Source organism: Pseudopodoces humilis, chromosome 16, assembly GCF_049639895.1.
Source record: "Pseudopodoces humilis isolate 2021_Gansu_Grassland_sample_001 chromosome 16, ASM4963989v1, whole genome shotgun sequence".
In the NCBI taxonomy this organism is placed as follows: domain Eukaryota; kingdom Metazoa; phylum Chordata; class Aves; order Passeriformes; family Paridae; genus Pseudopodoces; species Pseudopodoces humilis.
The window spans coordinates 13313786-13339131 of NC_142215.1; the positions used below are offsets into that span (position 1 = coordinate 13313786).

The following is a 25346-nucleotide window of genomic DNA, read 5'->3' on the forward strand; positions in this document are numbered from 1 at the left end:
TTCCATATTTCCCTGAGTGTCCTGTACTGGCTAATGATTGATCTTTCTCATTAGTCTGGAAATGATGCAATACGAGGAACAGGCACAGGGCCAAACCCATTTCTACTCTCCAGAATCCCACTGAATAATCACTACATTGAAAACATATGAGAGACCAAACTGAAAAGAATAAACACTATACTGGGATGTAATTTTAGAAATAGGCTACTGGGATAGATGGACCTTTGGTCTGAGCAGCACAATTTTCTTATGTTCCCTATTCTTATAAGCTGTTGAAACTTGATTTAAGGTTGTATTTCATTCAGAAGACTCTTTGCCATAAATCAGCTCCCCAGGACCTGCAGCTGTGATAGAAGTATGGCTCTGGAAGTCGTAACTACTACTGTATAAGCACAGAACAACTGAAAGCATAAATATGCTGTCTAGAAAGTAAACCTCTCTTCAGAAAAGAAAGTTAAAGCTTAAATCTCAAACATTCACTTTCTTTGAAGTGTCCTTTTGCTCTAGACTTGAGACCTATATAGAACAACCCTCTACATGGTATAACATTTACATTTTCTGGTTTAAATTTCACATTTCTAGTTTAAGAGCAGACTCATAAAATTTCTGATGGATGTAATCTTGAATGGGATGCTGTACTGTTCTGTAGCATCTGGAAACTAGGTAGTTGTAATAAGTATCTGAATGTGACAATGTCAAAATCATGTGAATGTGTAAGACAGCTCATCTGCATATGATAAAAGAGGGGTTCAGATGAGATAATGCAAACTAGTTCATCAAAAGGATGGGTACCATTCTTTAAGTCATCTGGCCTTTTATATTTGCATGTCTGTCATGGAAATATTCTATGGTCAAAATAGCAATATGCTATATACAATAATCCTATCACTATTATTTCTGACACTGGTTTTGTTTGGGTATTTTTTTCTCTGAGAAAGAATAACCAAGATAATGAAGTATCTTCTGTAACTGAGACAACTCCCCCAAATTTTCCTATGTTAAGAGCCATATAAGGGCAAAATATGGGGTCAAGATATATTTTATGAAGCTTAATCTTAAATGATTAATGTAAAAAGAAAATTAAATGTAGTCAATAGTTCTCTGGGCAGAGCACTTGCAATACTATCTAATTTGTAACAGAAATATTTATGTTAATTACAAGGAAATTATAAATATGTATGACAAGGAGACTGCCTACAATTTCATTCCCAAATGAAAATTAATCTGATGTATTCTGCAGTTATTGTTGGAAATAATAATACTGGTAATATATTAAGAAGGAAATACTTTAGAATTAACCACTGTCTTCATACAAGAGTCTACCTATGATGTGGCTGCAACAATATTCAAAATAGAACTTCAACTCTGAGCTTTGTTTTTCTTCCTAAAGCCTAAAAAACTCCATGTTATCACTCTACCGATTTAAGAAATTAAGCTCCTTTCAGTGTAGTTCAAAGTATAGTTCTATATGTGCTTGGTGCAAAGAGTTCCTACTATTCTTCAAAGTTGTGGTTTTCCTCTGTATATTTGGTCCTCTCTGCTATCCATTAGTTCCCCAAAGTGCATCATCTGATGGTCCATTAGCTGTGTGAAGGACAGAAACTGTTCCCATCAGTGCCAAGCAGGGAATTAGTGTTGGGTAGGAATCTCGTGCATGAGGAACCCATCTGGGACTGGCTGATGAATGGCTGTAGTCAGACTTCAGTTAAATTCTTTCAGGCAATTTGAGAATGTAAAATATTATCTATGGGTTATATGGCTTTTGATTACATTAAAGCAATTATTTCCTGGTTCCTGTGAAACTTTGGAGATGAGGAAATGTTCAAAAAGCACTGTGTGAAACAGATGGCTGATTCCACTTCTGGTGGCAGGCATAATACCAGAATTTTGTCTGCCAGAAGAGAACCACCTAAAATTACCTTCCCCTGGCTTTGTGTCCCTGGGTTCTTTGGTCACTAACAAGGATTGACCTTAACAACTCCCTTCTTGAATAGATGCATTAAAAGTCTCCTGTTTTCCTCTCCTTTAATCATTGTTTCCATTACATGGCATTAATGTGATCTAATTTTCCTTGGCTGAAATTAGCAAGTTAATTTGTGATTTATTAAGAAAACTCATCTATCCCCATGAACACAGTGTGGTTGTCTTCAAGTGATTTCCCTGGGAAACCAGGCTCAAAGTGGTGATAGTTTTGTCATGTTTTATCCATTCTGCAAATTAGCTCTATTCTGACTACCTAGCCAACATCCTTCAATGTGAGAACTTACTGGTGAGAGATGCTTTGTCCCAATGGCTTTCACCAGTAATGATCATCCTAGGAATATTTCAAAACTGCTCACATTGAACTGTGTGATGTGATCATTACAAAAAAAAATGTGTAGTGACAGGCATATAGTTCACATAGGAAACTTAAAACATTGTATTATTTCCTGACTGAAAATAAGTTCCCGTTTTAACCTCAGTTACACGGTTCTTTGTTGTCATCCGTGTTTTCTGAGTTTATAAATGGGTTCTCTTAAAATGAAGTAGTTCAAAGTGCTGCAGCTGCACAGCCCCTGGATTGTTTTTGCCAGCAGTGTGTCCCTCTGGTAGCGGGGCCGTGCTGCATCCCAGAGCCGGCTCGCTGGGACGGGCTGGCTGCGGCATCACTCACTGGCTGCCGCGGTGCCGGTGCTCACCGCCTGGCCATGGATCCTGAACAGAAAGGTTGAGATACGCTGGAAAAACCCCGACTGTCTCCGGGGATATCAATCTGCTTTCAGTGTAATGAATGCTTTAATTAAACATCTAAACACATTTCTATTAAGCTTTAGATCATACTGATTTTTAAGCCACCTTTAAAGACAATGTAATTTAGATTAATTTTATTAAGCTTGTGTAAATCTCTCGTGGCTACTTACTCCTCTGTAAGTAGCAAAGTAGTATAAAAGCAAGAAAACATTATGTTGCTTCTAACATAAACTTGTTGATTGTTTTCAGCTAATTTAAGAAATATTGGCTTAAACAAAATGAGTACCCAAGCCGGCTCCTGTGTGGATTCAATGTAACGTCATTTATTTATTTAAACTGCTTACTTCTTCAGAGTGGTGGTGTTCAGGTTCGTTTCTTGAGCTGGGGGAAGATGAGAAGTGTTCCAGGCGCACATGGCCACGAGCTGCGCCGCGCTCGTACGGAGCCCTCGTGCTGGTGTGTAACTCCCGCAGGAAGCGCGGAGTGCAAGGCTTGGAGCGGCAGCGGGGAATACGGGAAATGAGACTTCCCCCCGGCCGAAGTGCCTCTGCCCCGCCAGCCTCTCAGTGGTAAACAAGCCGGCAGGCGCAGGGCGGCGGGGACGGGACAGGACGGGACGGGACAGGGCGGAACGGGACGGGACAGGGCGGAACGGGACGGGACAGGGCGGAACGCGGCGCTGCTCCAAACGCGGCTCTCGCAAAGGCCCGCAGCCGGCGCAGCGAGCCACAGTCGCACCCGGCCTGCCCCCGGCCTGGGCGGGACAGGGCTGGGCGCCCTGGGATTTCATAACCGGCCCCGGGGAGGGCTCAGCCGGCCCGCCCCGCCCCGGGACCTGCGGCGAGGAGCGGCCCCGACCCTCCCCCGCGGCCGCCGCTCCCCTCCCCCGGCCGGCGGAAGGACAAATAGTCCTCTCCGCATTGTTCGGTCCCGCACAACTTTGGGCCGCTCTCGGCCGGCGGCTGGAGGGGGGGGCCCGCGGGGGGGGGGCGGGGCAGCGGCCGGCGGGGCACGGCCACTCCGATTCCCCGCGGCGGCGCTGGGGCGGCTGCGCTTGGGCGGCTGCGCTCGGGCGGCTGCGCTCGGCTCGCCCGGGGCTCTGCCGCGGGGGTCTGGCAGCCCGAGGGGCCGCTGGCGGGGCAGCTCCCGCCGGCCTCGGTCCCGCCGCCCGCTCCCGGGCTCTGTGGTCCGGGGCACAGCTGGTGGGTGGCCCCGCTGTGCCCGGCCCGGTTCTGCTGCGGGGAGCCGGACCAAGAGGAACCATCTCTGATGGGGCCCTGTCGCCGTGATTTCTCCTTTCAGGCGCCTTCTTTTTTTTGACCTCCTTCCCGCAGACAACTTTTGTAGGAATTCCCCTTGAGAGGAGGTCCCTTACGGCGAATTAAAGCTTTTACTCACCCCCTGCTCAACCACAAGCAGTTGGCAAGCACTTTGTCAGCGGCAGAAAACAAGTGAAGTGTAGCTGTCAGTGCCCCACAGAAACAGGTTTTGACTTAACAATAGTCACTCTGCATGTGTTCTCTCTGGTCACCTCCTAAGTAGTGCTCTTTGGCGACAGGTTTCACCATTGTAGCCCCCTGCAAATATTCTAAATCTTTCCGATTGTAGAATATGTTACATAATATATATGTTATATAATTTTAATTACCGCGAGGTAAATATAGCAGGCAGCAAATTCGGTTATCTGTAAGATGGGCTGTACTGATAACAGCAAGCACTGCGTAATCATGAGGTTTGGGCATAGGAACACAGCTCTATGCTCTTTTGTAGGATACTTTTCCAGTCTGTTTTGTAAGGAAAAGCTATTGTAGGAAGAACAGAATGCCTCTCCAAGGACTTAATCCAAAAGTTTCATGCATTATAACAAAAATATTTTAATTTTCTTCTTGGCTCAAGTCAGGTTCCAGGTGAAGGAGCACATCAGTGAGAAAATGGAATTGCTTTGTCCATCCTAGTGCAGGAAACAATGTTGTTTCCTCCTTATTGCTGACTCTGAATAAGCATTGCTCTCTGTACAAGGAAGTTTACTGGAAGCAGCAGAAGGGATTCAGTGTTTTTTGGGGGTGGGAACTTGTGAGAAACAGAAAAAGAACAACAAATTGGAGCAGGGAAGAAGGTTTGCTGACTTTTCTCCAGGGCTATGGATTTGCCGAGCAATAGCATTTATCATGAATAAATTGTTGGCTGTGGATGCAAGCTGAGCACATACATGTTGATTTAAAGGAGCCATTCCAGTGAAAACTCCATCCTTGGTCAAGTGCTCTGTCGGGGATCACCCTAGGAGTTTGTACAGTTTGGGTAGTGATTGTGAATTAATTCAGCATCTGTAAATTTAAGAATAAATAAGCCAAAAGGAGACATGCAAGCTTAATGATTCTATTCACACAGGCATGATACATTAAATAGTAATACAGAATACATTTTCTCACATCCCTGAATGCACAACAGCTGTCTGCTGTATCAAATATTTTTTTCTTTAAGGAGTGGGTGGAAAGCAATTCATGAAGGCTGTGAAAACTGTGTTTGAGTGTGATTATTTTCAGGGAGTTGTGCTCAAGTGATTTGGGTTTTATATTCCTCTTAATTTTTTTATTATGTTCTGTATGTAATTCTTCATTTTCATGGTCACATTGAAGCATGTGGAAGAATGCTACCATCGCCATCTGGCAAGTAGCAATTCCCTGACTGCTCTGGTTGGTCGCTGACCATATTGATGTTGGTAGCTCAGCTGTCAGGGCAGTTCCCATAAAGATTTACAGTTGTATTGTGTGTTCTGTCAGCGTCTGGAGTTCACTGATGACTTTGTGTGCAGAGGTTTACCTGCCTATTACTTGCATTATTCCATGACAGACTGAAGACTTCTCTAAGGGAAGGGTATTTATCCACAACACTGATACTTTTCTTGGTAGAAAATTCCTTGATGAAAGTATTTTTGGGAAAGCATCTACAGGAATACAGTCCTGATTGCTGCAGTCCAGGCTTGTGAAATCACCAGCAAAATTATTAGTGCTTATGATTGCTCCTGTATTTTCCTTCTATCCATCTGAATCGTTGCTCCCTACGTAGTGAAGACCTTTTATTTTTAATGAAGTGAAAGAAAAGAGGATGTAACAGTCACAGCAGGGGGTAGCATTTTAGCCTGCTACATAATGTACAGGAAGGGTCCAGTTGTGTCACAGAACGGTTGGAAGTTTTTGATTTTTGTGTGATTTATATACTATGCTTGCTGTGTTTGCACATGTGAAAGGAAAGAACCGTATCTAGGAGTTGCAGCCGGAATGAGACTGAAAGTATTTTCTTTGTTGCAAATGGAAAACCATTGTACCTGCTTGAACCAGGTTTCAGACACTGATTTCTTCAGATCTTTAAAAATGTTTACAATATATACTACTTTGGATTTCAGTTTTTTTCTTTTTAATGTTCACAACATTGGGTTTTGTTTAATTTTTTTGTGTATGGCTATGACACAGTAAGGATATGAAATGCATTTTTTAAAAACTTATTTTTGCAGTGAACAGGAATAATTTATAGGAAGTGGCAGAGCTGAAAGGATTCTAAGTAACCCCTTGAGCGTGGGCTTGCAGATTCTGAGAATAGGTGAAAGTATTGCATAGACATAGAACATCATGCCTTTATCATCTGAGTGTACATGTTTAGTTACGTGTTACATGATAAGAAGTTAAAAACTGAATACATTAAAGATTCCAAATCTTAGGAATGTGTAAGAATATGTTCAGTAGCCACAAAGCATTAGGTTAATTATCTTTTGAATTTTACTGTAACAAAGGATGTGATAGTTACTGACCTTTCACAGTGGTTTTAGTTGAGCTACATGCCAGGAGTATGTTCTGAAATTTCTGACTTGGCCAACTCACTACCTTTTGGTGTCCCTCAGCAATCCTTTGGGTCAGACTCACAGTGTATTTTGGGTCAAAGCATACCTTCCCTGAGGCCTTGTGTTCTTGCTAAATTGTCTGACATAATTTCTGGAAAGTTCATTTATGTTCTCATAATTTTTCTCAGAGTGCCTTGAAGTTTTTCTGAGAGGACATCCAAGGCACGGAGATGTGATGCAGAACAATGGCTGCTACAATGGGACTTTTGGCAATGAGCATGCATTACTCAGCATCTGCACAAGAAAAGTGACATGTCATTGTGGAGCAAATAAAACATTTTATGGCATTTTGTGTAACTTTAAACCCTATGCCATGGATTATGTGCCGATATCATCTTCCACTCAAAGCTTCTAGCTGCAAATAAAAGCTTATAAATATGAACCTTAGAATCTGATGTCAGAGGGCAAATACAAAGTATTTGTATTCACAAAGAATCTATAATTATCTGTATCTTTACAAAAAGAAGTTATAATTTTAATCCAATTACACATGAGTACAAGTAATTGTTAGCATTATTGCTTCCACTTTCTTTACATTTAGCCAGCTTTCTAATCGATGCTTATCAGCGTTGCAGCTGTACTAACTGGTACTGAGTGCCACTACTGGTTAAAAAGTAGCACTTCCAGAGTATCTTCTCAGTAGGTCCATTGGGGATCTTGTAACAAAAATATGTTAAAGAATGTTGCACATGAAATGTATAATAATCCCTGTCAATGGGTACTTCCCTCTGTAGTATTATTTATACTTCAAAGATAAAAAAGTACATACTTATATCCCTCAGGGAAGCAGGGAATGGAAGTCATTGTGTTGGTATTTTAATACAAATTGCTTCCTGCATTTCTAAGTGGCAAATATATGAATATTCATAGAATCACGAGGCCAAATGATCATCCAGCACAAGGCATGTAAGGGAGAAAAATGGAGGGGAATCTCCAGAATCTCCAGTTTATCTTTGCCTGGGGGTGCTAAGTTTGTTACCACATTCCCATTCCTCCAGAAGATGTCACAGTCAGGGCCTGGGGTGGGAAGAGTTGATGGGGAAGGGAAGGGAAGGGTGTGTGGCTGGAGAGCCCTCGGTACTGCTGCTTTCCAGAGCTGGGGGACTGCCAAGCAGCAGCCTGTGAGGGATGTGCGCTCCTCCACACCGCATGCCCTTCCTCACTGCGCTTACAGGCTCCTCGGTGCCTTTTAGGCTCTCCGGGATTTTAGTATCCTTTTTCCTTGTCCTTGTGTTTCTTAAATACCTTTACTCCAAAAGAATAATATGCCAGTAGCTGCATAGATTATTGGTTTATAATTCCCACTTTCGGAGAGAATGGTAGGTGGCCCCTGGTAGCTGGGGTCAGAAAAGAGCAGGCCCAGCCCCAGGTGGTGGCAAGTAGGTGCCACCTGGGGGCTCTGCAGGCTCGAGAGACGGGTGTGCGACGGAGCACCGGCATCGCACCGGCAGCGCTGCGCTCGGTGTCGGGGAGAGGCCGGTACGCTGCTGTGTGGCGTGGCTTTACAGACACCAAGTAAACTTGCCAGCAGGACAGGCTGGCAGTGCGGTTTTGTGAGAAGTAGACGCAGCACAAAAGAGTGATTTGTCCGTAGCAGTGGCAGGACCCAAATGAGGGTGCAGGTTCTTTGCACGCTGCTTCCCATTCCTGCACGGAAGCTGTTGGGCTGGTTCACATTTAGCATCACCTGTTTCAAAGAGCTGCAGAGTTTATTTGAATGTGTGTTCTTGTAGTAACAGCCATGTTCTTGTGCTTTGACACGATACGGTTTTAATGGTGTGTATTTAAGAGGAAGCTACTAATGAATGCTTAAAGGTTTATGGAATTTGTATGCCATTTTATTCTGAGCAGTAAGACTGTGTATTAATACATTGAAAGTATTCAGGCATATTTTAGGGTATGTGAATTCAGGGTGAGTGCGATAATGTGTTTTAGGGCACGTGCGTTGCCGGTAGTGCTGCATGTCGAGGTTTGCTGTCGCTTTGGCCGAGTTGGGGAGGGGTCTGTTCCCGTGGGGTGCGTGTTTCCCTGAGCGGCCCGAGGGGACCCGCTTCTCCCCATCTGCTGCGGCGTCCCCGCGCTGCGTCCGGGGGCGAGGAGGGTGCCGGGGCGGCTCCCGGGGGTGCCTGTGGATCGCCGCCCGCCCCGACCGGGAGCGGCGCGGCGCGACAAGGGTTAAGGCGGCGGCGCTCGGCGCGGAGGGATACGGAGCCGGAGCCGTGAACGTGGTGCTGAGGCTCTGTAAGCAAAAAAATGTCCGCCTGAGGGAACCCACAAGTTCCTTCCAGCGGGGGGGGAGCGCTCGGCTCGTCGCCTCCCACCCAGCCCGCGGCCCGCGCGCCGCTGCCGGCCCGGCCCTGGTCACCGGAGCGTACAGGGACAACGGGTAAGTGCGGCCGGCCGCGAGAAGTTGGGAGAGAGCGGCGGGGGGAGGGAAGCGGCGGCCGGGCGCTCGCAGGGGCAGAGGCGGCGGCGAGGGGACGGGGCCGCGGGCACGCGGGCGGGAGTGGGGCTGCCCGGGCTGGCGGCTGGGAGACCGCGGGGGAGGCGGAGGCTCCGCCGGGGAACCCGAGGGGCGGCAGCCGGGGCCGGCCGCGCGGGTGGCGGGGCGGGTGTGCGGCGCGCGGGGGTCTCCGGGCCGCGGACCGCGGGCAAGAGCGATTCCCCGCGGGCGGCGCTCGGCGGATGCCCGCGCTCATTTAGGACCCGGCGGGTCCCCAACTTGCCCGGGCGGGGGGCCGCGGCGGCTCCCCCGCGGCGCCCGCCGGCACAAGGGGAGGCGCGGGCCCCTCCCGGCCCCCCCGCCGCCCGCGCATTCCAACCCCCCCCCACCCGCCGGCGGCGGCGCCCGCCCCCCGGGCCCCGGGTGTGCGGGGGCGGGGGCGGGGGCGGCTCCCGGCCCGCCGCGGTCCCGAGCGCGGAGCGGCGGCCGCGGCCCCCGGTGGGTGGGTCGGAAGAGAGGGGGAGGGGGAGCCGGCACCGGCGGTGGGCGATAATGCCGGGGCAGAGATGGCTCTGCTGAGGCTTGTCCGGCCCCGCTCGTCAGCCCCATTGTTGCGGGGACAGTGAGTCACTTAATCTCTCGCTAATTCTCCGGACCTCGCCGGGCCGCGGCTGTTTATTTGCTTTCGCTTGCCTGGGGGGGACTTAATTCCTGGCCGCGGCCCTTCTGCGGCGTGACCGTGCCCTCCTCGAGGCTGCGGGAGAAGTGGAATGAGGGAGAAGAGGGAGCCTGAGGAAACTTGAAGAGAGTTGGTTAGTTTGGGAAGCTGCTGCTGCCGATTTCCTCAGCCCGCTCGGCCAAGCGAGGTTCCCCCGGGAGTCTCCACCCCGCCCCAGGGGTGCAGGTACCAGAGGCCCCTCTTCGCGGGGGCCGGGTTCGCGGCGTGGAGTGCTGCCTGTGCTTCTCTCCCTGTGCCCTAGAAAGGTGATCGGAGGAGCGGAGGAAGATGAATTCCCAGCAGCAGAGGATGGCCGCTATAGGAACTGACAAGGAACTGAGCGACTTGCTGGACTTCAGCGCGGTAGGATACTCTCCGAGGTCTTCTCATGACTTCTCCGTGGTCATGCGAACTGAGGAGCAGGGGCAGCAGCGTGCAGGGTTTGGCTGGGTCTGCCTCAGCCAAGTTGGACACCTGAACTTTGATGTAATGTCTAGACTTCCAGATTTAATACTGTAATACCAGCTGGGTCAATTGGTTTAACTGGTTAAAATCAGGCTGACCCAGTGATGGCATAATCTAATAATTAACGTTGGTTAAGCTGGCGTGTGGCACTGGTACCTTGGTTCTTGGGTGGATTTTTTGTATTGTTCTATTTTATTTTTTCTTTAAACAAAAGAAAAATTATTGCCTACAAATAAAATAAGTTATTAATTGATGGTCTTAGCTAAGAAAATGGTAGGTATTTTCTGTGTGATACTTTTTGCATACCAAAATCTGGATTTATAACTGTAATAGAAAACTGCTGCCTCTTAAATGCTGTCTTTATGCAGTGACTTTGTACTTACAGATCAGTAATATAATTTGAGTAAAAAAATGGAAGTCATATAGCTATTTGAAATTGTCACAGTAGTAGGTGTCCTTTTAATTTTAAGTTGTTTGTGTTCACGTAGAAATGAGGTTTTGGTCCTATTAATAATTGCAAGGAATACTTCAGTTTACTGTTTTTTTGTGTGTCTAAACATGCATCTTGCATTCTGTTTGTTTTCAAGCAGAAAATAGAAAAAAATAGTTTCCTATTAACCTCTTTTCTGTTTATATTAATAATTCAGCACAGACTTTCAAAGCCAGCTAAAACTTGTCTTTTTTTTTTTTTTCTTGTTTTGCAGATGTTTTCCCCACCTGTAAATAGTGGAAAAACCAGACCAACTACGCTAGGAAGCAGCCAGTTCAGTGGATCAGGTAGGATGCATCCAAGATAGATAATGCTCATCTCACCGAGTCTTGATGTTTCAGCATAGTCTTCATGTTCTCAGAGTATTGAAATCTTTCATTTGTGCATATTGTCATAAGATATTCAGATCAGTTAGAGATGTGCTGTTTTCATCTTCAAAAGCTGGCATTTTGCTAGCTTTAATCATGGTGTTCCTTTCTATGTCTTAGGTTATTAGTCACTGTATAGTGAACTGTTGAGCATCTCCAGCCATACTGACATGGAAGTTTTGTATTTGTTATATTAAAAATGAATGACTGTTGTTTTGGTTTGAGAAAATCAAACCTACCTGTTCAGTTGAAGAATTTCCTAGCCCCCTGGTATGAAGGGAAAAAACTTCCATAAAATGCTAAATAGTTAAATACTCCTGACTCAAGGACATGTTATTTTAAGGAAAATGTGAGTTTAATACAATTTTCTCAAAAAATGTGTAGCTCTCAAAGGTTTGACAACTAGAATTTTCTTGTGTTGAAACTTTTTCCATGCATCTGGAGAACAAGTAACTGTACTTACATGTTGCATGTGTTTTGTGGCTTCTAGGTATTATCACAGGGTCCACCTAATAGCTGTGACTGAGACCTTTAAGCTAAGACTGTAACAGGAAAAAAGTATAATTTTAAAACAGATGCTTTGTGTTATTCCCTAAAGGGAATATTATTTTTTACAAAAGAGGAAACAAAGTAAGTTTTTGATAAAACTTTTTATGTAGTTTCATCTTGTTTGAATACAGTGAAATGTTATTTTTGCTCTTATGGATACAACAAAATGATGTTTGTGTTTTAATTAATGAAAACAAATATTTAGAATACCAGTAGAGAAGTGAAGTAGTGGCTTGAAGTTTTGCAGTAATATCCTGTTGGCCTCTTAGGTTGACAGGGCTGTTATTTTGAGAGTCCAAATGACGCTGCATTTTAGTGACGCTCAAGGGTTTTTGTTTTTAAAAGCATCTTAAAACTTCTTAATTGAGAAATTTTTCAAACTTTCCAGAGACTTTCTCTCACATTTAATTTCATGAAACTGTGTAGCAAAGGTAATTGTTACGTAAGTGAAGAAGTCTGTTAGATTTTCTCCTAAAATAAGTGACTGGCTTCCTCTTCCTCTTTGAAAGTTCATCAAGTTTAAGTTAATGGCAATAGTAACACAGCAAATCTGTCTTATGATGTAGTTAATATTAATTTTTTTTTAAATACAAATATTTAAGAGAGTTTTTTCTTTGAAGTTTGTTTTAAAAGACAGCCAGGCACCTAAAACTTAATTGTGGGGAGCACAGCCTAAGCATCTCATCCCACTTTGTCCTTGCTTTTTCTGAATGAGTAGAATGTTTTTCTGTTGAACAATAGAGCTTTTATTTTTATTATAGGTTTTATAGCGCTGCTAAATAATGTGGCGTGTCCTATTTGTAGCTAATGCTTCCTTTCTTCCCTTGGATGTCTTAGAAAAAGAGAGAATGCCAGAATAGTTATTTCTTTAAGAGAAACATAAGTGACTCCTTGAATTTCTTTACCAATATGGTGTATCCTTCTATAAATACCAATCCTCAGTACAGCACTGCAACTGTCAAACAAGCTACAACCTCAGCTGAGTTCCCTTGGAATGATAGTGGTATATATTTGTGGATTTTCATTAAAAACCTTTCTAGTTGTAACGATTTACTGGTTAGTGGGATTATATGCCCTAATTCTGGTAATGTTATGATCTAAGCCTTGACCTAGGGGGATTACTCCACAGGAGTGAGAGGTGACAAACTTCTTTATTATTATTCTTTATTCAGTTGTGTTCTGAGACGGTGTTAAGTATTGTAGAAAAACTATGTCAAGATTAGTGATGAAATACAGGCATTTAATTTCTAAGTACTTTGATTTAATTGTGGTCTTGCTATATAATTTTAAGTGTTTTGTAACTTCTAGGACAAACAATAGTTGAAAGCTTTTTTTTTTTTAACTTACTTTTTAGAGAGAAACAAGAAAAGAGAAGGTATTTATTCCTTTGAGCTATTTAGGACTGAAAATCACACTATGTGCAGATTTCTAATAAGTACTTCTTTTTTTTCTTTGGATGTTGCTGCCTCTAACAGAGACTTTCTGTGGTTTTGATGGCAATTAGAGAAGTGAAGCTTGCTTTAATATCTTTCCCATTAAGCTCAGTTTTATTTTTGTGATATTTTTACGAGGATACTAAAGGAAAGTGCTTACTTTTCCTTAGCTGGAGTAAGACTGTTCGTTGTTTTTTATTTTAGAGCCCCCTCTTTCTCATTTAAACTTAAAATAAATATCTGCAAACACCTCCCCTCCCCTCCAACCTGCCAGTGATTTGAGATTCAGCCTAATGGTCCCCATTAAGTAGGTGAAGATCAATTGTGTGTCTACAAGACTATATTTCTGGGAAATCTGGTTTAGAAGGAAGGAATGCTCATGATGCTTTTTCGTTACCACCTCCAGGTCCCTAGTTTAAAAGGACAAATTAGTTCCTGTTAAAGAATGGTTAAGTTTTATTTGTTTTTCAGGTGTGGCTTTGTGAAGGGTTGGAAATACTGGGGGGTATGGTATTAATTCTGATGTAACAAGCTTGATATGCTATAATTCTGTTGATTATATTTTAAAAACACATGTGTAGTTGGGTTGGATGAATAAAAAAGCTAATACAACTGATCTATGATTTGTAAGAAATTGCTGTCATGGATTAACTGGTGAACATTGTGTTTTGATTAAAAGATAGCTGGGGCAGTCTTGCTTTCTTCAAGTCAATCAGTTATGAATGAAAGCTGCAGATAAAAGAAGTGAACAAATCTGCTATATTGTAGTATATTATGACAGTAAATCATGTAAGCTGCTGATAAAGTCAAATAACTTGGTCAGACTACTGGTAAAAATAAACATATTAGTAAAGTAACCTGATATGTAAGCCAGTGAGTTAAGCCGCAAAATATTCCTTGTCATACGTGTTGTACTTAATTCTTGTTTAAAACAGAACTTGTCATTCTTTTCTCCTCCAGAAGCACCTTCTGAAGATGGAAGTAATTTCTGTTTTAGAAGGTGTAGTAGAAGGTGGCAAAGGTTAGAGATTTGTTCCATTGGGCTTTTTAATCAGTCTTTTTAAATTTTATTTTATTTAAAATCAAAATTTTATGTTGCTACTATGGCTAATGGTAGTGTTTGTGATTTACAATGACATTTTGGCTTGTTTTGCTTGTGTCTAAGCTACAACACATATGCCAATACAAACTTGGATGGTTACTGATTTTGCCCAGCACCCTTTATTACTGTAATTCCATTAGCAACCAGTCACGATATGCAGGTGCCTGCCATGGGCAATGGTAGTGGAATTTTCCTATGGTTTTTAGTAGATTTGATCTCAATCTCAGTTTTTCCTGTAACTGAGTTTTTATTAATCTCAGGTTTGGTACCTGTAAAATAAATCTTCGATTTTTTTTGTCTTTTGCAAGGAAGAGTAAATCCAAGGCAATATTTTTCTGTGGTGTATCAATTTCAATGTACTTTCAATAGCCTTTCAGTGTACTAATATCATTATTTAATATTTTTTGCATGTGGCTGTGCACATGCTTCTATGAGGTATCGGTCAAAGAGACGAAGTAAGATAATGTGGATGTATAGCAGAAAAGAAAGATAAGAGCTTCAAGTAGGAGGTACAGTTTGGAGCTAAGTTGTCAAAATGTGACACTTCTCTTGCCTGTAAGAGTCTTCTGACTTTCATGAAAAAATAAGCATGCAGATTTGGGTGTGAACAGCTCTGGGCACAAATCTTGTGTGTACCTAGACATTCCTCATTCATGCAAAAAACTTCTGAATGTATCTGTTTAGATATCTGTATTGGTTTTATACAATAAAATTGGGTTTGTACAATCTTTTATACAGATTCAAGAGACTGGCTGCCTTTTCCACATCGCTCTACTAATGGTACTGAGTTTGTAAGGGGTGCATTGGATTGGGATAGGCCACTAATTAGTGGTTTGATGCAAAGACTAGTTAAGTTGATAGCCTGCCATTAACCTGAGTGTCATTAGGGCCATGTCTCTTTAGAAGGGACACAATGGCAATTCTTGAGCTGTTCTAGTAAGTTACCAAGCAGTGTTTCCAAAATTAACAAAACCTGACTTTGTCAATACTGTAAACTCTAATTTCCTTTTCGATTTTCCATCAGCAGTTCCTTGTAAAAAAACCCAAATAAACCAAAAACAAACAAACAACAAAAAAAAAAAGTGGGGAGAGTTACCTGGATGGGCAATGATTTAGATACTCTGTTCAATGATCTATGCAATTGCTTAAGAGAAAAGGCACTCTTAATGTGTGTTAAATGCTGGAAATCTGGAGTGGCCAGATTAAACATTAGGTCATGCAGCAGTGTGGCTTTTTTATTACTTTTAATTTTTTAATATCTAGTTTGTCCTCTACCTTCATTAAAGGTGAACCAGCAGACCTGGTAACCTGACATTTAATTTTTGGTCTGAGGGGTGCTAAATTCTGTCCTCTTCTGAAGAGCCTTGGGAGAGTTGAAGAAGCCTTGTGCTTGAAAGCAGAAGGATGTGCATGGCTTCTTTACCTTCTAATTTTTTTGTAGGGTAGATCCATGGATTACTCTTGAAAGGGTCCAAGTGCAAGTGAGAGCAAGATTTCAGTCTGGATCCTTCACCTGTTGCATTTAGAAACCTGAAGGGTGAGGCCGAGGCAGTAAATACATGACTACAGCTTGCCTGTTGGCAGCCCCTGTCACGCTGTCACTGTCCTCCTTCCATCCCTTGCTTTTGGAAAGATAAATTACCAGGCACTCCATGAAAAGTCTTGAAAAGTCTAGTATATATTCCTGTGTAATATAGCTTCCATACTCCTGTTTAAGAAAGAGAAGGGAAAAAATGTTAGACAAGTGGAGAGAACTGACAACTCAGTTTAAAAGCAGTGTTTTCAAGGTGTTTGTGGTCATATGGATATTGAGGTTTTGAGGACTGAGGAAATAGGGAGAGTTACTGTAACAGCTCAGTAGTCTGAATCTAGTTTGGAGAGCAGAGAAAAAGGTATTAGTCCATTGCTGTTGACTTTGATTTTGAAAAATGATAATGGTATGAACCTCATGACACTTGGTCAGAAATTCTTTGCTGTTTTCCAAATAGAAGATTTGAGAATTTTTAGTAGTGCCAGCCTTTCTTCTGTTTAGAGATACGTTTGACACCATTAATAAGGGAAATTGACTTTTGCTGTGTTGGCATGTGGAAACCATTCTTTCAAAAAGTCACTCCTGTATTTCCAGCAACTTTTGCCTTAGATGAGAGCAGCAGTGTGGTCACTGTGTTACAGGCACAGCATCCAACCTCCAAACCCCATGCAAATGTTACTGGTTTGGGATGCAAGGAAGATCCTTGCAATGTTATTTCTGGATGGCTTCAGAAGATCTGGGATTGCAGTAGCTCCTTGTCCTTTCCTGATGTGCATCTAGCTAGGATGGAGTACCTTCCAACATCATTCTTCCCTCAGCCAGTATCTCTGTGTTCTCCCAAATTTTTCTGATCTACTCTAAGTGATGAAGAGTGTTCAGCTGCTTTGGAGAGTGTTCTTAATGGCATGCGGGAAAGAATATGATTTGAAATTTTGTATTTATCCAGAAAGCAGTGTTGATAGAAATGTAAATGCGAGGACTAAAGGTTTGGATAAAGAGGAGGAAGAGAAGTATGAATGAGATTCTTACATATTTGTGTGTCCCTTAATGTCAGCTGAACTTGTAATCTCTCCCTGTAAACTTTTATGTCTGCAGCTTTTGCTAAGTTCTAGCTTTTTTTGCCTTTATTTGTTTATAGTCTCTTTTTTATCTTTAGCAAAGGAATTACATGTTAAAAGCTGGTCATGCATACATGCTTGCCAAAGTACCCCTTCCCCTCACTTCTTTCCAGCTGTCACACAAAGAGGATTTAACCCCTTAGTTGTTCTGCTGTCAAGGTCCTATTACAGCTGTTTGTTTCAGGTATTCTGCTTTATCCTTAGTTGAGCCTGCAGATACCATTATATGAGTTTCTGTTAATCTACCCTATACTCTACTATTAACTTGGTAAATTGTATTTTTCTGAAATTGCTAAAGGTATAGTATAATCGTTGAACAGTGTGTGTATTTATGAATAGGTTGTTTAAGGCAGTAATATAATACTGTATCTCTTAGTAAGACTAAGGCTTGTGGAGACAGTTTTTAAAGTGGGAAGCTGCACATAAATGGAAATAGTTTGCTAGGCTTCTTGAACTGACCTCTCTTGGCCATGGAGATGCAGTTTTTGTTACTCTAATGTGGAAGGATTATGTTTTTGGGGAAATAACACTGAGCATTTTCAGAACTATATAAAATTGATTAAGTACCCACAGAGCCAGATGTGATCTGAGATACAATAAATAAGTCTTCTATCTAAATTCACTTAAAAATAAATACTAATTTCCATACTTTAATTTTCAATAAATGACCGCATGAAATAAAGAATGTTCTCTAAAAACTGTTTTTACAGTCATTGTCCAGTTCAATGTGTTAGCATTTTTCCAGAAATATGTAGCAAATCTTGATTGGTTTTGTATGTCCTCCTGTGAGGAGGTCAAAAGATTTTAAATAAAGAAATACGCAAAAGCAGTATTTTCTTTTGCATATGAATTATTTGGAAATTGTTATTGATCATGCATAACTAGTTTTAAATATTGTATTTACCTCAATCACTTTCGGTTACTAAATGTTATAGGAAAATGGGGGAAAAGTATTACTCCAGTTAAAAATTATCATTCTAAGGATAGGAATTTTATTTTTAATATCTGAGGGTTTTTTCCTGTATTAAATTGTAATGGCCATTCCTGCATTTTGTGGGTTTTGTTTACTTTTTGTTTATTTTTAAAGTAATTTGAAACTGTAGAAGTCCCCAGATCTATTGTATACCTCAGCCTGATGATTTGGAGGTACTTTATGGCACTTGATGGACTTTTTAAATACTACAATGCATTATTTACTAATGGTTGTACGGGTAAAGTTGTTGGGTTTTTTTGTGGGGTTTTTGTTTTGTTTTTTTTTCTATTATGAGTCTAAGATGAGATAATGATAATTTTTTTTAATGTCTTGAATGAATGCCTTGTTTTTTCATCTGTAAAACAAAACTGTGTTTGTAAACACAACATTCAAAAACATAAAGGACGTACTTCTTTGGTGAAGATGTTAACTGAATACCAAGAATGATCAGAAAGAGTAGCTTTTGTTATATTTATAATATCTCACTGTTTTCAGAGGATAATCAGGCTAAAAAGTACCCAATCAATCTTCAGAACTTTGCTACTTTCTTGTATACCAGAGATGTGATTTCTTTTTTTTTTTCAAGTAAAGGGGTGAAATTGCTTTGAAATGCATAAACTTCATGTTCTTACCAGTGTAATGCAGAAAAATCTTGCTTGACCTCACCAGAATAATTGTTGCCAGTGTGTTAAAGTAGTATTTGGAATGGAGGGGGTGAAAAAGACTTCACTAAAAGTGTTTACTTTGCATCCCTGGTTGTAGGGTCATGTTCTCTGTGAATGGTAGTAAAAACAGCATAAAGCTAAGTGAAATTTATCTTTGACAGACAAGTTGTACACTTTCATATTAGGGCTATGGAATCACATTTAAAAGATGGTTAAAAAGTCTACATTTTTGTTATGGTAGCAATTTATTGCGAAGTGGGAAATAGGTGGATCTTTTTTTTATGTAGAGCTGATAATTTTGTATTTTTTTTTCTGAAGTAAATTTTGTTTATTGCAGTGGACCTGATTTCTTGCTTCTGATCTTCTTTCTACAGAGGTTGTCTATGTTGTTTTTTGTAAGCATGTTAGGTATTAGTTGCACTTTTCAAGTTTGCTTTTTTTTGGTAGCAGATTTTGTTGGTTTTTTTCTGTGCCAGTTGTAGTTACAGGGACAGTGGTGTCTCCATGTCTTTATCAGGTTCTTAGGTGTGTGGACTTCCAGTAAGAAGTTTAACCACTTGCTTTCTACTTTGCTTTTCATGAACAAAACTGTAGGACACATTTTTGTGTTTAGCTTGTCTCTGGAAGAGATCTTTGCTGTTGCTGAAGCAGTGGTAACACAGCAAAACTTGTGTTAGGCTGGGCTGGAATTTTATGTTGAAGTGTATGTTTTGTTAAAATTATATTTTAGATGGTATATTCTTTTTTCTCCTTTTTAAATATAAAGATGAGTAGGCTGAACTAATTGTTAGAAGAGCACCTAGTTAATCAAAATCCAAATTTGGCTATTTCTAGTTGTGTATATTTTGCAGGTAAAATGCAAATGAATATCAGATCATAGATGTGCATGTTCTGTGTGTTAAAAGCAAATTGAGTTTAAAATGTATTTTACCCTTAATTCAGTATAAACAAAAAATCCAGAGGTATATTTAGTCTTCTGTAGGAGAATGGAATTCAACATGTATATTTTTGTTCTTTGTTTACTTGAATGCAAGATACTATTGTCTTGTTGTTATCCCAAGAGCTATTGTGGCTATCCTATGAAATGATTAAATCAGACATCTTTGCTTGTAGGACAAACATTTTTCATATTGTGTTGTTTTGACCATTTCCAATGCGACACCTATCCCGTTCCTGTTCTTTATGCAGCAACTTCATGAGTCATAATCCTTGCAAAAGAACACAGCTTAAAATAATCACTGATTGTTTCTTTGCAATTCTATTCACTGCCCATTGCAAATAAATAAGAGCAGGAACTACAATATCATTTAATCCTTTGCTGTTTGCTTTTGACGTGCAAAGCATTCTCTTGTAATAGAGAAGTAATCCATAAGGAGGGTAGCTGCTCTTTCATCTTCCTGAATGCTAAATGAAGCCAAGGCTTTTATGAAGAGATGGTGATTTAATGAAGATGACTGAGTTTTGGAGTAATGAAAAGCTTTTGTGTATTTCTAAAAATGATGTCTGGTGCTTACTACTGTAGAGCTCAAATGGCTGTATTTTGTAGTATGTCTTTGCAAGATTAGTGCTTGTGATGCTTGGATGTAAGGGGATTGAATGGAATGGTAATGCAAAAATTTTTCCCTTAGCTAGGTTTTATAAAACAAATGCACATTTCTGCCAGTTCTTGTATAAATGCATGTCATGTCCAGTATGTGTTCTCTGTTCTGTGTAATACTTTCATTTTGGTAACCTTGAAAATATCTTTGATATCATATTCCCTTGCCAGAGGACAGTAATAAGCACACACAAAAAAATGGAGCATAAACTTTGTAAATACTACTTATGACAGGAACATCTGAATTAGATACTTGTGAGTATTTCTAAGGTGTTGAATTTAAAAGCTCCTCAACTAAAAAACTCTCCCCCCAAAATACCCAAACAAAACCAAAATCACAACAGAAAAAATGCAAACCAAAAAACCCTATAAAAAAGCCTAAAAAACCTCCCAAAAATGCAAGCCCCAATAAAATACAAGCTAAACCCCCATATTTCTTCTTCTTTCAGCTGTTAATTTAATTAGTTTATTTGCAATATTTTTTTTAACAATCTGCAATATTACTACTTGCAAAGCAAGTTACATAATGCCTGATACTTCAAAAGGAAGAAGAGAGAGGCTTTAGAGATTGCAAGACCCTGTCTTCTCCAGATACACCCAACAGCCTTACCAGGCCTTCAGGATATAAGTGCTGTACAGCACAACCAGAAGGAATCTTAGAAGGGGCTAAACTATTTTAGGCATTGTCAGAAACAAAGAATGCAGCCATGTTACAGACTTCATCGTGTACAGGAAAGATTGATCTGATCATCTGGGGTGAATGAACTTAGGTGAGCAACAACAGGCAAGGTTTTTTCCAGCTGTAACTATTATTAGTTTTTGAAAACTAATGTAGTAGAAGTGCAGAAATTGGTAAATAACTTAAATTTCCTTCTGGTGTTTTTTTAATGGTTTAAATTACTGGCTGGATTGCTTGCTTGAATTACTATGTAGTATACAAAGTCTTACGAGTGTAAGAGTGGTATATGTGGGATGCATAAAACCTGGCATGTTTGGTGATTAAATCTCAAGATGTCAAGGGTGTTTTTGTGAATACATTTCTGGGTAGAAGGTGAAGCATTGTAAGAGATGGAGTATTTTTGTAGAGTGATGTAGTAAAACCAGAGTTTGTGGCCACGTGTGTCTGTTATACTCATTAAACTCACTTGATTTCAAGGTACTTGTTGAGTACTGAATAATAGTTTCAATAATTTGCTTCTTTGCTATGTACTAACCCTTCCCTTTTCCTTTATCCTCATCCTGTTAGGGGAAATTTGGATCAGAAAAGGGATAAATGCCTAAATATAGGAGATGGTGTGTAATGCAATTTGTATTCTATGCTGATGATAATATATGTTTTGGCCTTTGAATAGTCTAAATTTGTTTAATAAGGTGAATGGTATTTTTTCTCCCAGATGCAGCAGTTTATAAACAGGGAACCTAAGTGCCCTGTGAGCTATCATAAAACCCCCCTGCTTTCTACCTTGCATTTCTGCAAGTGCTAACTGGCATGTGTATGACAGTGCCACTTGTGCTGCAGCGAGCGCTCTGGCAGAGTTTGGCCATCTCTCATGAGTGTGTCACAGGTTGTCTCAGAATTGGATCCTGGAGAACATGCTGTTGCCATAGCAATGGAAGTCCTTCTGAAGGCAGGATTCCTGGCAGAGCTCTTGCATCTCCTGAAGTGCTTGGTGCATTGATCTGAAAGTACCATGTCAGTATTAGCACATAGCTAGATTAAAAAAGAGTGGAAAGATTTCCTTGAAATAAATTATTTGCTTCTTTGGTTGAACCCAATGTTCATAAAGCTACAGCTTTTTAAAATCTTACTCTGTGAACTTTCTGGCTATTTAACTTACTTAGCTTGAATGCACTTAGAGATTGAATGGTTCTAACAGCTAACCAGTGTTTATTGCAAAAGTATCACTGTCTGAGTTTCCCAGAGTACTTGTCCCTTTTTGTACCTGGACAAAATATTTTTTGAGGATTTCCTACGTAATTTTGGTTAGTGCTAAACAATTGGGAAGATATACTGCTTCGTTCATCATCCTTTTCTCATCCATATTTTTGTTTTTTATAAGTATAATGATTGTCTTGCTACCATATTATTTATAAATGTGACACTAATGGGGGAAAATCACTTACAGAGATGTGAAGTTCTGTGTTTATTTGGAAAATATACCTTATATAGGATTCCTTTTTCAGCAAACTTGGCCATATTTTGGTATATAAATGCTTCCTCCTCAGACTGTAGTTGCCAAATGTTAATTGTTTACAAATTAAGAAAAGGCAATGAATTTATTGTATTACATCAGATAATATAGTTTTTAGGGTTTTTTTATGTGTGAGGTTTCTCATCAAGATGAAATGTTGGAAATCAGAGACAGTTTTTAGAGCACAGACACTCTAGATGTCTGTAATATCCATTTCTACATGTGCTGTCAGGATGAAGTTGATTCATTTTTTGCTTATTTAAGAAGATCAATAATTTTGAATCTGAAGAATTTAAAAAAAAAGTGAATTTTTTTAAGTTTGGAGACAACGTGATTAACATTGTAGAGCATATTCTTTTATGTGGACTGGGACTTCCATGTGTAAGTATTTTTTTACTGAAAGAGCCTCTAGATTAGATGAGTTCTGAAGTTATCCATATAGCTTGCTCCATCATTTACATCTGTTTATGTAACATAGTCTTCAGCTCTATAACTTCCTCTGAAACAGATGAAAGTGAGAATTAAGCAAACGCTTCATTCTTCTTTTTTTGTCCTTCCAAGTGAAATTAAGGAAGAATGAAATAATATTTTATTTGTACTTGAAAAGAACTTTCTGCCTGCTGCAGCAGATGTGTGCATGTGCCATGCTAGAGATCCTTAGCTTGGGTCTTGTTTTCCAGTCCCTGCCTACCTTGTCCCTTTTGCAGAGCAGGAAAGCAGCATAGCTCCAGGTTGGCTTGGCCTTGGGAAGCGTTGCTGAGCTGCTGCTTTAAGCGGTTCAGACAGGACTTGTTACTTACAGTTTCTACATGTGTTGGCCTAACCTGCATAGACAAGCTGTGGTGTGGGAGCCAGATCCTGTTCCAAGGAGAGGTCAGCATTGATCACAAGGAGAGTATGAGCCAAGGGAATCAGACTCTGCAAGGTGTCAGCTTGTTGTTATTTTCCCCCTTTAAGCAAATTTAGTGCTGCCTCAGCGGACGTGTGTCCTAAAGCTCTCCAGCTATCCTTGGGAACGAACATAGCATTAATAACCCAAGTATCCTCTGCTGTGCCAGTTGGTCTCAAGTCACGTTTGGGAATAAAAGGTCTTTCACAGCTCCAACAAATGTTCTCTTTATGTGTCCTTTTAGCCTTTGAGTCAGTACCGATTGAGTAGGCACTGTTTTTGGGATTGTGGCAGCAGGGTCACTGACATACATTGAGATAAGCTCATTGTGTTCTGAATATGTAAGTGTGTATAAATACTGGCCTGATTTAACAAAGGCTTAACAAAGATAGCGTTTTAAATGAGTTTAGTATGAGAAGTTAGGTGTTTATCTTTTTTAATTCTAATTCCGAAATAATTTTATACTTGTATGACTAATCCTTAAATAAAAGGCACAGATCATTTAGTTCATATAACAAGTTTCTGTATCAAAACATTAAATGCTTTTCAATATTCCGTGGTTTTATAACCTAAGCTATTGTTTTATTTGCTCTGTTAAGTTATAGGAACATGGAATACTGAAAAATGAACAAAATACATAAATCTTGAAATGTGATTTTTTTTTTTTTTGGTCTGAACAACTCTTAATTCATATCTAAAAGTTCACTAAGAATAGCAAAGTCCTAGGAAATATTATGAACTTTCTACTTAGTGCTGTTATTTTTGTAAAATTTTGTAAAAAGTTAAGGCAGGCTTTTTATCTCCATTGAATGCTTTTGTCACAATTGTATAATTGCATAGTGAAGAGAAGATATTGTTGAATTTTAAAGGATGTAGAAAAGAGGCAAAATTTCTGTTCCTGTTTTGCTACATCACTAAGGAACTGCCTTTCTTTTTTCCTTTTCTGTTTTCTGGTTTCATGAGCTCTAAGATGAGGGCTAGTGTTTACACTGTAGAACATACAGGAAGGGTTTTTCAACTTGCTCAGTTCATGTAAATGGTGGTCTTGGAATGGGTTAATATCAATAACCTCACAGGACCTAAGCAGAGTTAAATTAGCTTGCACTGTTTTCAGTGTCAATATTCACTCCCTCCTTTTGTATTTAGTTTGATGTCTCTGCTTGTTTAATTCAATCTTTTGCTTCTGTTGATCAAGTTTTGAGGTTTTTTCTTCAGTTCAGTTCTTGCTGTGTCTACTATACAGCTTCTTAAATGTAGACTCTGTTATTTAAAAATGTGTAAATGCAAATTTCAGTCTGGGACTCATATCAGCATTATAGAAACTGTTTCGGCACACCTTCACAGGTTACATATGCATCTCATTTCTGTAAACACAGATAGATCCATTTGCCTAAATTTCTTCAAGGAAGAAAATTTCTAGTCTAAAAAGGTTTCCTGATACAGAAAACAACCCTGTCCATAGCTATCCTTTGTATTTAATGGATTAAATTCACTTTGACAGCTGGATATATGTACCAGTGTGTAGCCTATGGCCATGATCTAATAATCATGGATATGGTAACAAGTCGTCTAAAAAGATTCGGTAATCAAGTGGGTTTTTTGACAAAACCTACTCTGACTGAAAGAAGAGATGAGGCTGTGTTAAATGTGGCTGCATTTGCTACTGTATCTGTATTCTGAGTACTTAAAAAATATCCTTTGGGTTGTCGTAGGCAGAACCTATGCTCTAACAGCAATGGAGAAGCTAATTGTGCTACAACAGAGTGGGTCTTAAAGTTTGGAAACAAATTTGATTTAATCTAATGATCATGAAGGACTTTGTTTCAAAACAATAATTCCTACTTCCCCTGAAGTGCTTTTAAACTTGTTTGCTTCTTCTGTCATAAAAAATGTTGTATATCATTAAATGGAGGCCTTTGTGAAAATAGATGATTTTTATATAATAATTCTGGTCTGTGAGGGTAAGTTTAAGAAGTATTGATGAGTAAATACATGTCAAATGGGAAGAGTTCAAACACTACAGATATTTTGAAAACGAATACTTCACATATTAACAGTGTGCTTTGGTCTCAGTTCCATTTGATTAGTGTAACCTATTTTGTAAGTATTATTTAAGAGAAAAACAGTGTCTTGGCCCTCAAACAATTCTTTGAAACTCAAAATTCAACTGCCATGTTTTGCCAAACTA

General features: G+C 40.3%; 1 protein-coding gene across 7 annotated transcripts in view; it reads left to right on the forward strand.

The window, feature by feature from the left end:
- The first annotated feature begins 8858 nt into the window (after positions 1–8858).
- TCF12 (transcription factor 12) overlaps positions 8859–25346 on the forward strand; it is a 159528-nt gene continuing 143040 nt past the window's right edge. For 5 of the 7 annotated variants that reach the window (XM_014251123.2, XM_014251125.2, XM_014251124.2 and 2 more), the window contains exons 1-3: positions 8859–9011; positions 10049–10149; positions 10956–11028. In XM_014251123.2, coding sequence (XP_014106598.1) covers positions 10075–10149; positions 10956–11028 — 148 coding nt within the window. In that variant the 5' untranslated portion in view covers positions 8859–9011; positions 10049–10074. Of the gene's footprint in view, positions 9012–9749; positions 9881–10048; positions 10150–10955; positions 11029–25346 lie in introns of those variants that run through there. The other 2 variants (XM_088063132.1, XM_088063131.1) reach the window with 2 other exon arrangements.